Source organism: Poecilia reticulata, chromosome 22, assembly GCF_904066995.2.
Source record: "Poecilia reticulata chromosome 22, P_reticulata-male-v2, whole genome shotgun sequence".
Classification (NCBI taxonomy): Eukaryota; Metazoa; Chordata; class Actinopteri; order Cyprinodontiformes; family Poeciliidae; genus Poecilia; species Poecilia reticulata.
The window spans coordinates 7,604,538-7,617,595 of NC_088851.1; the positions used below are offsets into that span (position 1 = coordinate 7,604,538).

A 13,058-nucleotide genomic window follows, 5' to 3' on the forward strand; every position below is an offset into this window, starting at 1 on the left:
GTATGGTGGTGGCAGCATCATGTTGTGAGAATGTTTCTGATCAAAATTGAGTTGAAACAATCCACAGTCTTAGTATTGTTTTTGTTTTTTTCTTTATTTTGGATTTTTAGTGCAGACCCAGTAACTCCACCTACCAGCCTGTGTCTTTCCAAAAAGCCTGTCGATGGTTTATTCATTTCAAACACTACAGAACTGAGTTTGGGTGCAACACATGCCACATGTATAAAAGAATACAGTCAGTTGTTATAATGAGTTTTCATATTTGATAGAAACATTTACTCGACAAAAATAAAGGGGTGGGGGAGAATAAATCTGGACTAAAATGTAGAAATAATTCAGTCACTGAAGATGTGGGGGTTGGCTTCATTTATGTTCCAGACATAAAAAAGAAAAAACTATGAAAAGCTTCTTCTGCAACTTCCACTTGTGCAAGTGGACAACAAGCAGACTCCCAGTCCATGCTTGCATAGCCTAACATGAGAGGAGAGGAGAGGGGTGGAGGGGTGGGCAGAGGAGGGGAAGAGGTGCAAACTATCGGAAAGAGAAACATTTCGGCAGTAGCCAAACGCGATCGTCTCACAGTGTAAGAAACTCCATCAAACGCCTCTTTGAGGTTCCCGCATCTTTAATGATCGCTGCAGACAGGTAAATAAGAAGATGACACCTTTCAATAAAAAGTTTCTCCTTACAAAAAAGTTTTACACAAAGGAATGCAGTGTGTCCAGTAAACATAGATGAGGCTTTTTTTTATTATTATTGTTGTTTTGGCTGCATTGGAAGTGGAGTCACCCTCACAAGCTCCCTAAGCCTTGAGAGCGAGCCCCAAGCAGCGAATCCAAAAGCCAAGAATGTACTCGTTTCGCAGTGCTCTTTGTTTCTGTAAACATGTTGATATGTAAGTTAAAGTTACCCTTTTTTTTCATTACCATTATTATTATTATTATTATTATTATTATTATTATTATTATTATTATTATTATTTCTTCAAGTTTAAATCAAAACAAGCGGCCTGACAAAAAAAAGAAGAAGCCAATTAATTGGAGTACTGCACCTGATGATGGCAGGGATTCTGACCTTTCCTCTAAAAGGGCAGCAGTACGACGTGATCAAAAGAAAAGGGGGAAAAAAAATCATGTCCACACACACGAGTAGATTTCTGCTCATCATACAAGCCACCGAAGCCAAAACACGGTGCAACGTGTCGACGTTAAAGCTCTTCAATCCACAGCTGCAGCCTGAACCAGTGGCGCCCCCTAGATTAATTTTATAGGGGTGGCCAAGAAAAATTTTAGGAGGGGGTACAACAAAAAAAAAAAGAAAAAAATCCAACTATATATATATAATATCTACTATATGTTATATAGCTACTTATATATTTTATGTTGTTTATTTATTGAGTTTTACATTTATGTTTTCATTAAAGAAGACACTTTATTCCTTTCTATGACATTAATATGATTCTCTGGGGAGGCCAGGATTTTTTAAGAGGGGGGCCACGACTCCCCTGTCCCCCCTCTTTGGGGCGCCACTGACCCGAACACCTTTCCAACAAGTCAAGTATCACATACTAATGCTTAATCGAATGGGAGGGGAGGAGGAGTGGGGATGCTCCCACATTACTGGGAGGAGGGCAGGGGGGTGAACCAATGACAGAATGCGTCACATACTGTACAGCCCATGCAACAATACTAAATGAATTTCCGATTTTTGTCTTTTTATAGCCACCTAAAGATGCAAAAAAGGTAAGAGATTATATAGTGTTTTTTTTGTTGTTGTTTTTTTTTCTCGACACGTAATATATGCATGCAAAGAACCTACTCTTCTCGGTTCCACTGAGTGAGAACATCTGGAACAGACGGGAGCCGCTTTCTATTCTCCGAGAGCTCAACAAGTCTGGATAGTAGAGACAGTTACAATTATCATAGGAATTATTGTTTTTGTTACTATCATGTAAAGCATACAGTAGTTGCAGCGGTGAACACTGGGAGACGGGAAAGGGGGGAAGGGGGTTCCTAAATACTGTTGAAACAAAACTGAATGCAGTGCTCCACTGATATACAAGCTAGAGGTGAGAATGTACAGGGTCACTTTGCACGAATCACGTTGGCATGTTTAGAAATAGAAATCTGTGATATCTTATAGCTATTTTTCAAAATTATTCTGCATTTTGACATTCTCATGCATACGACCACAAGAAGCGAGTCCATTGAAAAATAGTCCAAGCATTTTGTTTTTTTCTTTTATGTTATTATGGGTTGTTTTTCTTTTTTTTTTCTTTTTCTTTTTCTTTTTTCCTTCTCCCTGTGGAAATGGCAGAGAACCTAATGAGACATTAAAACGTGTGCGGCTGTCCAGTGTGTGTGGATAGACTGGGTGTGGGGGGGCTAGAGAGAAAGAGGCGCAAGCAGGAAGAGGGAGTGGGGGACAGGGGGGTGGAGGTTTTAGGTGGGGTGAGGGATGCAGCTTCACTTCTGCATGTCACACTGCAGCAGGAGAACGATGGACGGGTCGCTCTTCGCCGCCTCCTTGAACTCCTCCAGGGAGATCTGGTCGTCGTTGTTCTTATCCATTTTGCTGAAGATCTTGTCTACCCTCTGCTGCGGTGTCAGGCCGTCCTCGTTCATCTTCATCATGATCACGGTGCCCACCATTTTGTAGATCGCCTGCGGGTGAGAGGGAGTGCGAAAATTAGCCGAGGAGTGTGCTTTTGTTATCTAATGCGGCGGAGGCCTACGTGCTTAAATAAAACGTGTGCAGAGTTTGTCAAGCGAGGTGATGTAACTGTGGGACCAGAGGAAAGAGTTTTAAAAACAAATGTTTTGTTCCCTAAATCCTGGACGAGTTAAAAGTAGCTCCCTGTCGATGAAGATGTCACTCGACTTGAATTTCACGAGTCATTCGCTCATCTCTGTCGTGTTTATTCACTCTTCTGTGAACGATGGACGAAAAGCCTTGAAATAAAATAATCTTTTATTGTAGCAGTATAAAATATTAGCAAACACTCATTATTAGCACGACCCCTAAAATTTAAATGTAGCATAAGCTTTTTGAAATTTATGCTTGACTTTTAAAAGTTAATCAGAATGTCTAGGACCTTCTAAATTGTGACACATAACTTCCTGCTTCCTTGGGGAATAAAAAGCATGCGACACAGATATTTATAAAGTTTACCCACTGGACAAAAGACTTGAAGATTAGCATTGGATGCTACACTGAAGAGCTACACTGAACACTTATTTTATGAGTGTTATTTTCCCAACACTGGGATTTGTTTTGGTGTTTCCAACTGACTTAGGAGTGAAGCATTGACAAAATTGTTTTCTGTCCCACCATCACAAACACAAACATGTAGGGTTTGGTCAGAAGAGACTCCACTTTGCTGTTTTTTCAAACTACCTGGTAAATATAACTTCCAAATTTTGTTATAATTTCTATAAAATCAAGGCTTTTGTCCTTATTTGTTCTTCTTTACTTTTCCTTGTCCGCAAATAATTAGGGAAGTTCTGCCAACGTAAAAAATATAAGTGCCAAGCTGATGACAAAACAGACTTGCAGAAATATGAACTGAGTAAAAACGGCAGACTAAATGCTAAATTTAGTTTGCGAAAACACATGGTGTGTCTGATATGACTGGAATAAAACACTATATTTATCCCAGCTGGATTCGTCAATACTCTCCAATATCACCAACACAGATCAGATTCATCTTATAGATTGTGTTCCCTGAAATAGCATCAAGACATTCAATACAGCTGAAGCTTTGCCACAACGAAGCGCTGTGTGTACGTGTGTGTGTGTGTGCGTGCGTGCGTGTGTGTGTGTGTGTGTGTGTGTGTGTGTGTGGGGGTGTGTGTGTGTGTGTGTGTGTGTGTGTGATATTGCTGCTCTGAAGGTGTGCAGCAGACGGATGGACAAAACGCAGCCAGTCCCCTGATGGGTAAAGGCTTAACGACTCGATAATCCCTCACCTCGATTATCTCCAGCATCTCCACTCTGGTGATTTTGCCGTCACCGTCCAGGTCATACATGTTGAAGGCCCAGTTGAGTTTCTGCTCAAAGCTGCCGCGGGAAGTGATGGACAGGGCGCAGATGAACTCTCGGAAATCGATGGTGCCGTCTCCGTTTTTGTCGAAGGTCCTGAAGGCGTGTTGTGCAAATTTTGACGCATCGCCGTACGGGAAGAACTGTGCACGTATGAAAACAGAGGTGTGTCATGAGTTGACCAGCGTGGATTTTGGTGAGAGGAAGCGAGAGAGCGGTGCGGGTCACACAAACCTTGACGTAGAGCTGCTGGAACTCCTCCAGATTCAGCCGGCCGCTGGGGCAGTCTTTCAGGAAGCCTTTGTACCACTGTTTCAGCTCATGTTCATTAAACTCTGTGTTCTTCACCAGATCCTCCATCACCTCAGGAGTCAGCTTGCTGTTTTGCTTTCCCATGATTCCTGTGGTAAAAGAACTTGCCGTTAATGTCAGGGTTGAGTGTTGCCTTTGCATTTCTGTTGTTTTTGGAGTGGTACTCCTGCTGCAACAAGGCAGACAAGAACGCCCTGTAGAGGACAGTGAGGGGAACAGGACTCTGAACCTTGACAGACACGCCGTCAGAAAAACAGCAACAGAACATCAAACACAAAAACACCTGCTGTTAAAATACTGAACTGCAGTTAAAGTCACGCACTATGGCGCTTTGCAAAGCCACAACACTTGAACTTGAATCACAAACTTCATTGTGTTACATCGACATTTTTGGACTAACACAAAGTGCTGTATCTCTTATGCAGATGCACTCATTACTTGTTTCTTAGGGTGTGTCTCTACCAGATTTGCACATCTATAGATATGGAAAATATCTCAAGCTCAGAGCATCTGCAAACAATTTTTTGATCGTTGCAACAGACTTTCAATTGGGTTTGTGTCTCGGATTAGGCTAGACTACTCTCACACTTCCTTTTACCTACACCTGAGACTGGAACACTTTATTTCGAACACCAGCGTTCAAGGGCAAGTGTCCTACAACTTTCAGATCCATCTCTGGTCCAAAGTGCTGCTGTATATTTGAGTTTCACATGTTGAAGAATATTGGTGTGTAAAGGTTGCAGGGCCGTCGATGACTGGAGTTTAAGAAACCTGCTCTAACAGGATTGCCCTGAATCTAGCCACATCCTTCTTCCCATGCTAGCACTGCCTGAGACGATGTCCTGAGGGCGACGATACGTCCTGGTTCATCGGACAGCTGGGGTTTGGTTGTCTTGCAGTTAGAAAATGTTGACTTCCTACCCCAGCAAGATGTTTTTTCTTTATTGCATCAACCTTCCAGACCACTCAGGTCTTCTGGTTCCAGTCTGCTCCGCATTTCCAGAACCAGAACCAAACATGGAGAAGCAGCATTCAGTTTTTTATGCTCCACTAATGTGGAACAAACTTCCAGAAAACTTTTTCAAACAGCTGAAATACGGAGTTTTGTTAAATCAGGGCTAAAACCCCACCTGTTTAGAGCTGCCTTTGATTCCTAGTAACTGGAACAATGATCAACATATTTGATGTGCATTCGCTTGATGATTTTCATGATTTCTTTTGACATAATGTAATGTTTATTGCTTGTTTCATAGCTTCTCTGTTATGTTTTTATGGTGTAAAGCACTTTGAACGGTCTTGTTGCTGAAACGTTCTGTACAAATAAACTTCATTGCCTTCATTGCCCTGTGCTCTTGGGCAAGGCATTTCAGAGCGCCTTCTTCCATATGTTTGCTGTGTTCCCTACATAGCTTGTGGAAAGCTTTAAATAGAACAGGTTTTCCCAAACATGGCTCAGAGTTTAGAGTTCACTTTGTCTAGCTGGATTTACAGTAAGATTTAATTACACGCAAAATGATTTTTTGCACTTAGTAAGTGCAAAAAAATCCATTTTGCACTTACTAAAAAACCCTTAAATCAAATTTACTGCAACAAATTACAGTTGCGGTAAATTTGATTTAAGGGTTTTGAAGTCAAGGAAGTGAAGTGAATTCAAATGCACAGCACATTTTTTAGATTTTCTGTCAATCTGCTTCAGTTGTGCACTCCTGTTTGGTCTTTTATTCTAAATAATAGACCAATAAAATAAAATCCGTTGCAGTTTGTGAGTAATGTGACACAAGGTGAATGCGGTGGTACTCGTTTACGTATTTATGTCTAATAACATTTCACATTAGTGAGCTCTAAAAGGAAAAACTCTTGTTCAGCTTTTAGTCATACCAACTATAAACTGATTCGATCCTCTTCTTGGACGGAAGCACGGATAGTTCCATGATGCTCGTGTTCTATTTCCGTGGCCCTTTGCCGGTGCCAGGCTCCGGGCCCCCAGTAAGCTGTGACCTGGATCATCACTGTCAAAGCAGATCCAGTTCACCAAAACGTTCGATCGCTCTCTGCTATCAAGTTTCCACTGCAAACACCGTCCCCACGCCGATGACAGTCACAACAAAGCCTCCGCTTACGCGTAAGAGAGACACAGCTGCAGTGAGTCCACACAGACGAGGGGACGGTGGTGGGGGCACGCAGGAGCGCGCAGCAGGGCTTGCTGTAATCTGGATCAGTGGGGAATATGGCTTATAACTGAGTGGTCTGTGAGTACCGCTGTGCCTAAAACCAGCTGCAGACAGTCCGGTGTGCCGTCAGCTTCAGATTAGTTTGTTAACCACATGATGAAGGCACTCAGCAGCAGCTACGACAGCTCCAGCTGCCTCTCTGAAGCCCCACGTTCATGAATTATTGACTCATGATGTGGCAAATGACATAAGACGGCCAAGAATAGGCAGATGCATAATTAAACTAATGAGACAGCCGGATATTATTTAGATGTGTGGATGCAGGGGTCAGAGAAGGGAAATGTATGCATTTGCTTTTTGTCATGTCACAGCTTCAAATCCCAATGTCTTTCACTGGGATTTTTATACATTAAACCAACATAAAATATTGTTTAAGGGTATGGCTGAGCAATATCGACTTAAGGTTTTGTCACAATAGTTTGTGCAACCATAGTGATTACAATAACAATAAGAGCTATTTATTACGTCTTTTATAGGTTAGTGTATGACTGTAACTGTGTGTCACAGCTATTATAGTCCCACAAACACAATTAAAACACATTTAATTGTAATGTGTTCTTTTAGGACACCAGTCACATAAAGGAGTGTGATTTGTGTCACTAACCTGCACACACAAGTCACTGTATTTTCAAATGTATCGGCATTTATTGATGCTCTGATTGAACAACAGTGGAGAAAATAGTAAAACTATCAACCCTGACAATAAAGACAGTTTTGGGGGGTTTTGAACATCATTAATTGGAATTTATTGTGACAACAATAAATCAAAATTCTTACCGTTAGAAGAAATTTATCACGATAAACGATCCGATAAATGCACACTCTTTTTAACGATGCAAGCTTTTAGATGCATCTATGCTTCAAAACATCCAAATCAAGCCATGAGGTCATAAGCAGAATTTATTATAACATGACTGCATCCTTAGGTTGTAATTCAGCCATTTTATTCTGATCGCTGGAACAGGGACACGGGTCGTCAAGGACTGATCTGAACTCACAACCCAAACAAGCAGAGCATTAACCAGTGAAGCAGCCAAGCGGCCTGGTTACTATGAAGGAGCTGCAGAGGTTAACGATTCAGGTAGGAAAACGTTTTGGCAGTATTTCTGTTTGGTGACCACTCCCACAAATCTAGCCGTTGTGACAGAGTGACAAGAAAAAGTGTTTGCTGAAAGAAAGCCATTAGGAATTAGGCACAAGACATAAAGGTGTTGGGATCCAGACATGAAGGACTGAAACGACATGGAACAGGGAACAAAGAGACTGGAATAAAAACTGTTCATCCCAGAACGCAATGATAGTCATTTTACTCATGCCATGTTAGTTTATGTTAGCTTGCGTTAGCTTACTCTGTCATATTAAAGTTTTCCTTTCATTTCTTCATACTAAATTATAAAATTGTCCAAAACAAACATGCTAAATGGTGTCTGTTAGCTTAATGCTATTGGTAAAAAGTAAACGCTCTGCTGATATTGATTCTACTTTTTGCAACACAAACAGAGAAAGCTATTCTGTAGTCGGTCGTGGCAGAATGCTACTACTATTAATGGTGCTTATAAATTCTGTAGGACTTAGAGATTTCCAAAATGGTGGTTTCTTCAGTTTTAAGGTGTCATCTTGTGTGAGATGGACGTCTAAATCATATCTCTCATGGCTGTGGCTGGTCATTTAAGAGTCAATTTTCCAAAAGGTTATTAATATCTAATTCAGCCAATTATTAAGCAAAACTTTTCTTTCTCAAAATAAATGTTTTATCTTGACTTCTGTTGTCAAGATTGTTCAAACTTTTTCTTGAGCACAGACCAATTACTCTTAATTTAGTTTTAAGCTAATCTTTATTAGTTAAAGATTAAACTAATCATTATTGGTTTAAAGCTAATTTTGCTTCTTCCCAAAGTCTTCAGTACAGCCTTTGGTTTTTAAAGGTCTGCATATTCATAATGAACTATGATATTACTATATGTCTATTATATGGTTCTAAAAAAAAACAACTACAAGTGCATGCCACACTACTCAGATTTTTACTTGTAAATATCTTGGAACCATACTTCCATCTCCTGAACACTTTGTCGGCTATTTCTTCCCTCACTTTATGTTTGATGGAGACATTAAATTAAGACTCAAAAGTTGGTGGAGTATGGATCAATGTTGGTCCACATCTCTGCAGCAGCAGCAGCATTCTGGACAGCTCCACCACACTCTGCACTGCGTTGACTCGGGCCTTTCACAACAAGCAGCAGCAGCAGCACTGCGCCGCAGCCAACAAAAAAAAAAGAAAAAAAAATCAGTGCAAAGCCCCGCGTTTTGACGCTCAGCCTCCTCTGCGCTTCACAGAGCCAGTTCCAACCCGCATTATTGGCCACTTGCAGCTGCGCGGATCCGCTATTTGAACCGCAAGCTGGGCTGCCGTGAATGACCTTGAGGACAAACAGTTTGCATCTGGAGGACGGGAACAATTTGGACAAGGAGGTCGGCGTACTGCGGCGTTTTTGTTCCCTCTTTACATCATCAGAATATAAAAACAAAGCAAAAACACACACAAAAAAACCCCATCATGACTGATCAGGCCTCAGCTGGGAACAGCGTGTTTCCTGCCAGACTGGGTGCCAGGAGATGCCGTATTCCCCCTTTGGCGCTTTGGGCAATAACAAATGAGTTAATGGTATTAGAGCCGTGCGCCTCCTGTGTGAGCGAAGAGGAGGGAGGGAGATGGAGGAGGGGGAGGCGCTGCTGCATTCCGATGGAAACGACGCAGTGAGAGCGTTTTCCCACCAGATCCCCTCCATCACATGTTTTCAGCTCATCCCAGCGACAGGCATGAAAAATGCCACAACCTGACACACCTTTTTGTTTGTTCGTAATAATCTAATAAATATTTGACGCATGCGAACACAACTCCCTCGCAGCCTCCGCAGAGCCACGTTGGAGGCGTTTAAAGGCCAATTAGCTTATCTTCAACCGCCCGACATTTTATTGTTTCGCGCTGTAAATCGCCTCCGTCTTGTTTTTGTTCGAATAGCCGACTGCAGGCGGAGCGCAGAGGCTTTTTTTTTATTTTTATGGATGCGCAGGTGCCTCAGAGCCAGCCTTCTCCTCCATCCCCATTCATTCCCATGTAACATCATGCGCTCACACAGAAACAACACACACACACACACAGAGACGCACACACACCCTGACGGCTGTATGTAAGAAGAATAAAACCCCCAACACGACATGCACGCATGCAGACATCCGCGCTCTTACCCGATTAAAGCCTATATCTGCTGGTTATCTGTCGGAATTGAGCAGCTCGTCTCCTCTGCAAAGTCCAGAAACCCCCCTCTCTTCCTCCGATGGAAACGTTCACCTAAAAAACGGATTATTCTCAACAACGATCGCCTATTAAAAAAAAAATTAAAAAAAGAAAAAGAAAAAAATCCCGAGCGCACACACACACACACACACACACACACGCGCGCGCACACTCTCTCTCACTCGCACACGACACGGAGAGAGTCGCGGTTTTTGCGGGATTTTCCCCCGACGCTGTTCTTCCAGATGAGGCGCAGCAGGGTCGGATCCCACGCCAAGTCTGCGCCTGTCTGTGTGCGGACTAGAGGAGCGCGGCGTCACCCGTGCGCATCACAGCCTGGTGGGATGAGGAGTTCGCCTGTGCGCTGCCGCTCCGTGTGGCTCCAGCTGGCTGCTGTCGCGTTACAGCCGCAGCCTTTGCCCCGCTGTGGATGGAGGGGGAATCATTAAGCAGGTTGTGGTAGAGAGAGGGCCAGGTGAGCGCTGCTGCTGCAAAGACTGCTCGTTAATAAAGCTTCTGCGAAATCAATTTCGACTTGGTCTGGTTCATTTGTCCGTGAAGTTAATGTTTTATTTTGGTTGCAACTCAACGGGGAGTTTGGAGCAGAGAAGAATTGTTTAGAAAAAGAGAAGGGGGATTACGGGAAGATGTGAATAATAAAAAAAATAGGAACAACAATGAAAAGCATAAGTGTAAATTTATTTATAGATGAACGAAATTCAGAAACAAAACAATATTGGATACTCACTGAAGATTCAGAGGGTTTGGCGATTTGGATCGGAGGTTTTATCACGATATTTTGTGAGAACGATAAAAGTGACGATAAGAACTATTTATACTTTTCACATAAAGAATGATTTGTGTCACTAAATGGCTCACAGCAACTGCATTTAATCATATTTTTTACATGAATGGACATGTAATGATACTCTTATTGGAAGAAAATACTCAAACTCCACAATATGGATGGTTTTGTGGGGGTTTAAACATGAATTTATTATGACCGTAATAAATCACAATTTTTATTATTTTAAGAAGTTTATCATGATAAATGACTGCGATACGTTCCCACCCCTACTTCATATCTTAAAAATATCTAAATTGCACATAAAGGAGTGTGATTTGTGTCACTAACCTGCACACACAGTCACTGTATTTTCAAATGTATCGGCATTTATTGATGCTCTGATTGAACAACAGTGGAGAAAATAGTAAAACTATCAACCCTGACAATAAAGACAGTTTTGGGGGGTTTTGAACATCATTAATTGGAATTTATTGTGACAACAATAAATCAAAATTCTTACCGTTAGAAGAAATTTATCACGATAAACGATCCGATAAATGCACACTCTTTTTAACGATGTAAGCTTTTAGATGCATCTATGCTTCAAAACATCCAAATCAAGCCATGAGGTCATAAGCAGAATTTATTATAACATGACTGCATCCTTAGGTTGTAATTCAGCCATTTTATTCTGATCGCTGGAACAGGGACACGGGTCGTCAAGGACTGATCTGAACTCACAACCCAAACAAGCAGAGCATTAACCATGTATGTAACATTGATTTAATATACTATGTATTTTGACATAAGCTTATATTGAAGAATTATTTACAGGGGTGGGAATTTTTTTTTAAAACTCCTTTTTGAACAGCTAAAATGACTCATTCTTATGTTGCAAAACATTTCTGTGTCTAAGTACATGTGTTTATGTATTCTTGTTTTTTTTTATAAAGATGGCAAAAACAATTGCTTTTACTTATGTTTTTTGCATTTGCAGTAGAAAAACGTCTGTGTATTTCAATGGGATTTTCTGTAACAGGCCAACACAAAGACACTCAACTGCAACATTTCTGGGTTCGTTTCTCTTCTAGAGTCTCAAATCTGAACAATGGGCAAGTCTTCTTAAAAATTGTCAATTGAATGTAGGTGTGGACTTTGACTAGGTCATATTGCATAATGCTAATCATCCCATTCCAGCTCTGACTGCATGTTTAGGGTCATTATCCCACACGCAGGTGAACCTCGACCCCAGTTTTCATCCTTCAGCCTCTAATAGTTTTTTATTGCCGTGTTTAGCGCCATCCACCTTCCCATCAGTTCTGACCAGCTCCCCTGTTCCACCATCATTTATGACCATGGTGTGTTTAGGGTGTGATGGGGCAATAGTTTCAACACACAAAGTGTTGTCCATGTCAGAAAAACATGAGTAACTTCTTCAACATGTCTGCTGTCTCTGCTATGTGGCTCATGACAAACTGCAAACTGAACTTCCGATGTATTTCTTTCAACAATGACTTTATTCTTGCCATTTTTCCAGAAAGGTCAGGTTTGTGGAGCGCACAGCTGATAGATTTTCTGTTAACGTCTTCCCCAGTTCTGCATCTCTGCAGCTTCCTCATAGGTGGTGTGAGGTGTAATGAAAGAAACTTGAAGCTATTTTAAATACGTTTGTTCATGATTATGGAAATTCCAGCTCCCCCTGAACTATATTAAATCTATTTATTAAAAAAAAATCTGAAATATTAATAAGGTTTGAGTTTTCACATGCAAAATTAGATTCACTGTCAGACATTTTAACCCTATATAACTAAAAAATCCATCTCTTTGTTTATCTTCTACCTTAGAAGAGCAGTTTTTTTTTTGTTTGTTTTGTTTTTTCTTTCAGAAATGGTGAAAATAAAATCTTTCCAAGACGTCAAAGTTCACAGATCTCATTTCCACATGTGGATGCGGTGAAACGGTGTCAGTGGTGCTCTGGCTTTCTGCAGACTTCGCTCCTCACTGTTCCATCCGTTTTCAAAGAAGCGAGTGTAAATGGAAATCCAGACTTTCGTGCAGGTCGGACGTCCGTACCGCATGTTGTCGGTGAACATATACGCAGTTTATGTCATGAAGAAGACTTGACCGTGTGTCTGAAACTTCTCAATTTGACAAAATTCATGCTGCAATTTCCAAATCTAAATTACTTAATTGGCTAATGTATGAAAGGAGCCAGGAAACATCTCAATATTAGATTTTACTCTCCTCATCCTGCCCATGATGTGAACATTAAGTTGTTGTTTTTTTCAGTTTGACTCTTTTCTCTGTGCTGGTTTTGTGAACTGGTTGTTCAGCACAGGCTGCCTGACCAGTGTGTTTTTTCTATATGATCTATAATCTAACATGATTAGAT

The 13,058-nt window shown here is 41.2% G+C and overlaps 1 protein-coding gene across 1 annotated transcript; it reads right to left on the reverse strand.

The window, feature by feature from the left end:
• Window positions 1-141: 141 nt before the first annotated feature.
• On the reverse strand, window positions 142-10,342 carry vsnl1b (visinin-like 1b). The gene is made up of 4 exons (XM_008399046.3): window positions 9,831-10,342; window positions 4,276-4,442; window positions 3,969-4,184; window positions 142-2,663 (listed from the first exon to the last, which is right to left on the reverse strand). The coding sequence occupies exons 2-4, from the start codon at window positions 4,435-4,437 to the stop codon at window positions 2,466-2,468; spliced, it is 576 nt and encodes a 191-aa protein (XP_008397268.1). The 5' UTR covers window positions 4,438-4,442; window positions 9,831-10,342; the 3' UTR covers window positions 142-2,465.
• Between the last annotated feature and the right edge of the window lie 2,716 nt (window positions 10,343-13,058).

Excerpts from the sequence above, each read along its gene's own strand:
- vsnl1b (XM_008399046.3), bottom strand. The coding sequence starts at position 4,437 with ATGGGAAAGCAAAACAGCAAGCTGACTCCTGAGGTGATGGAGGATCTG. Across the intron at positions 4,185-4,275 it reads TCCAGCAGCTCTACGTCAAG|TTCTTCCCGTACGGCGATGC; the intron begins GTTTGTGTGACC and ends ATACGTGCACAG. Across the intron at positions 2,664-3,968 it reads AGATGCTGGAGATAATCGAG|GCGATCTACAAAATGGTGGG; the intron begins GTGAGGGATTAT and ends TCTCACCCGCAG.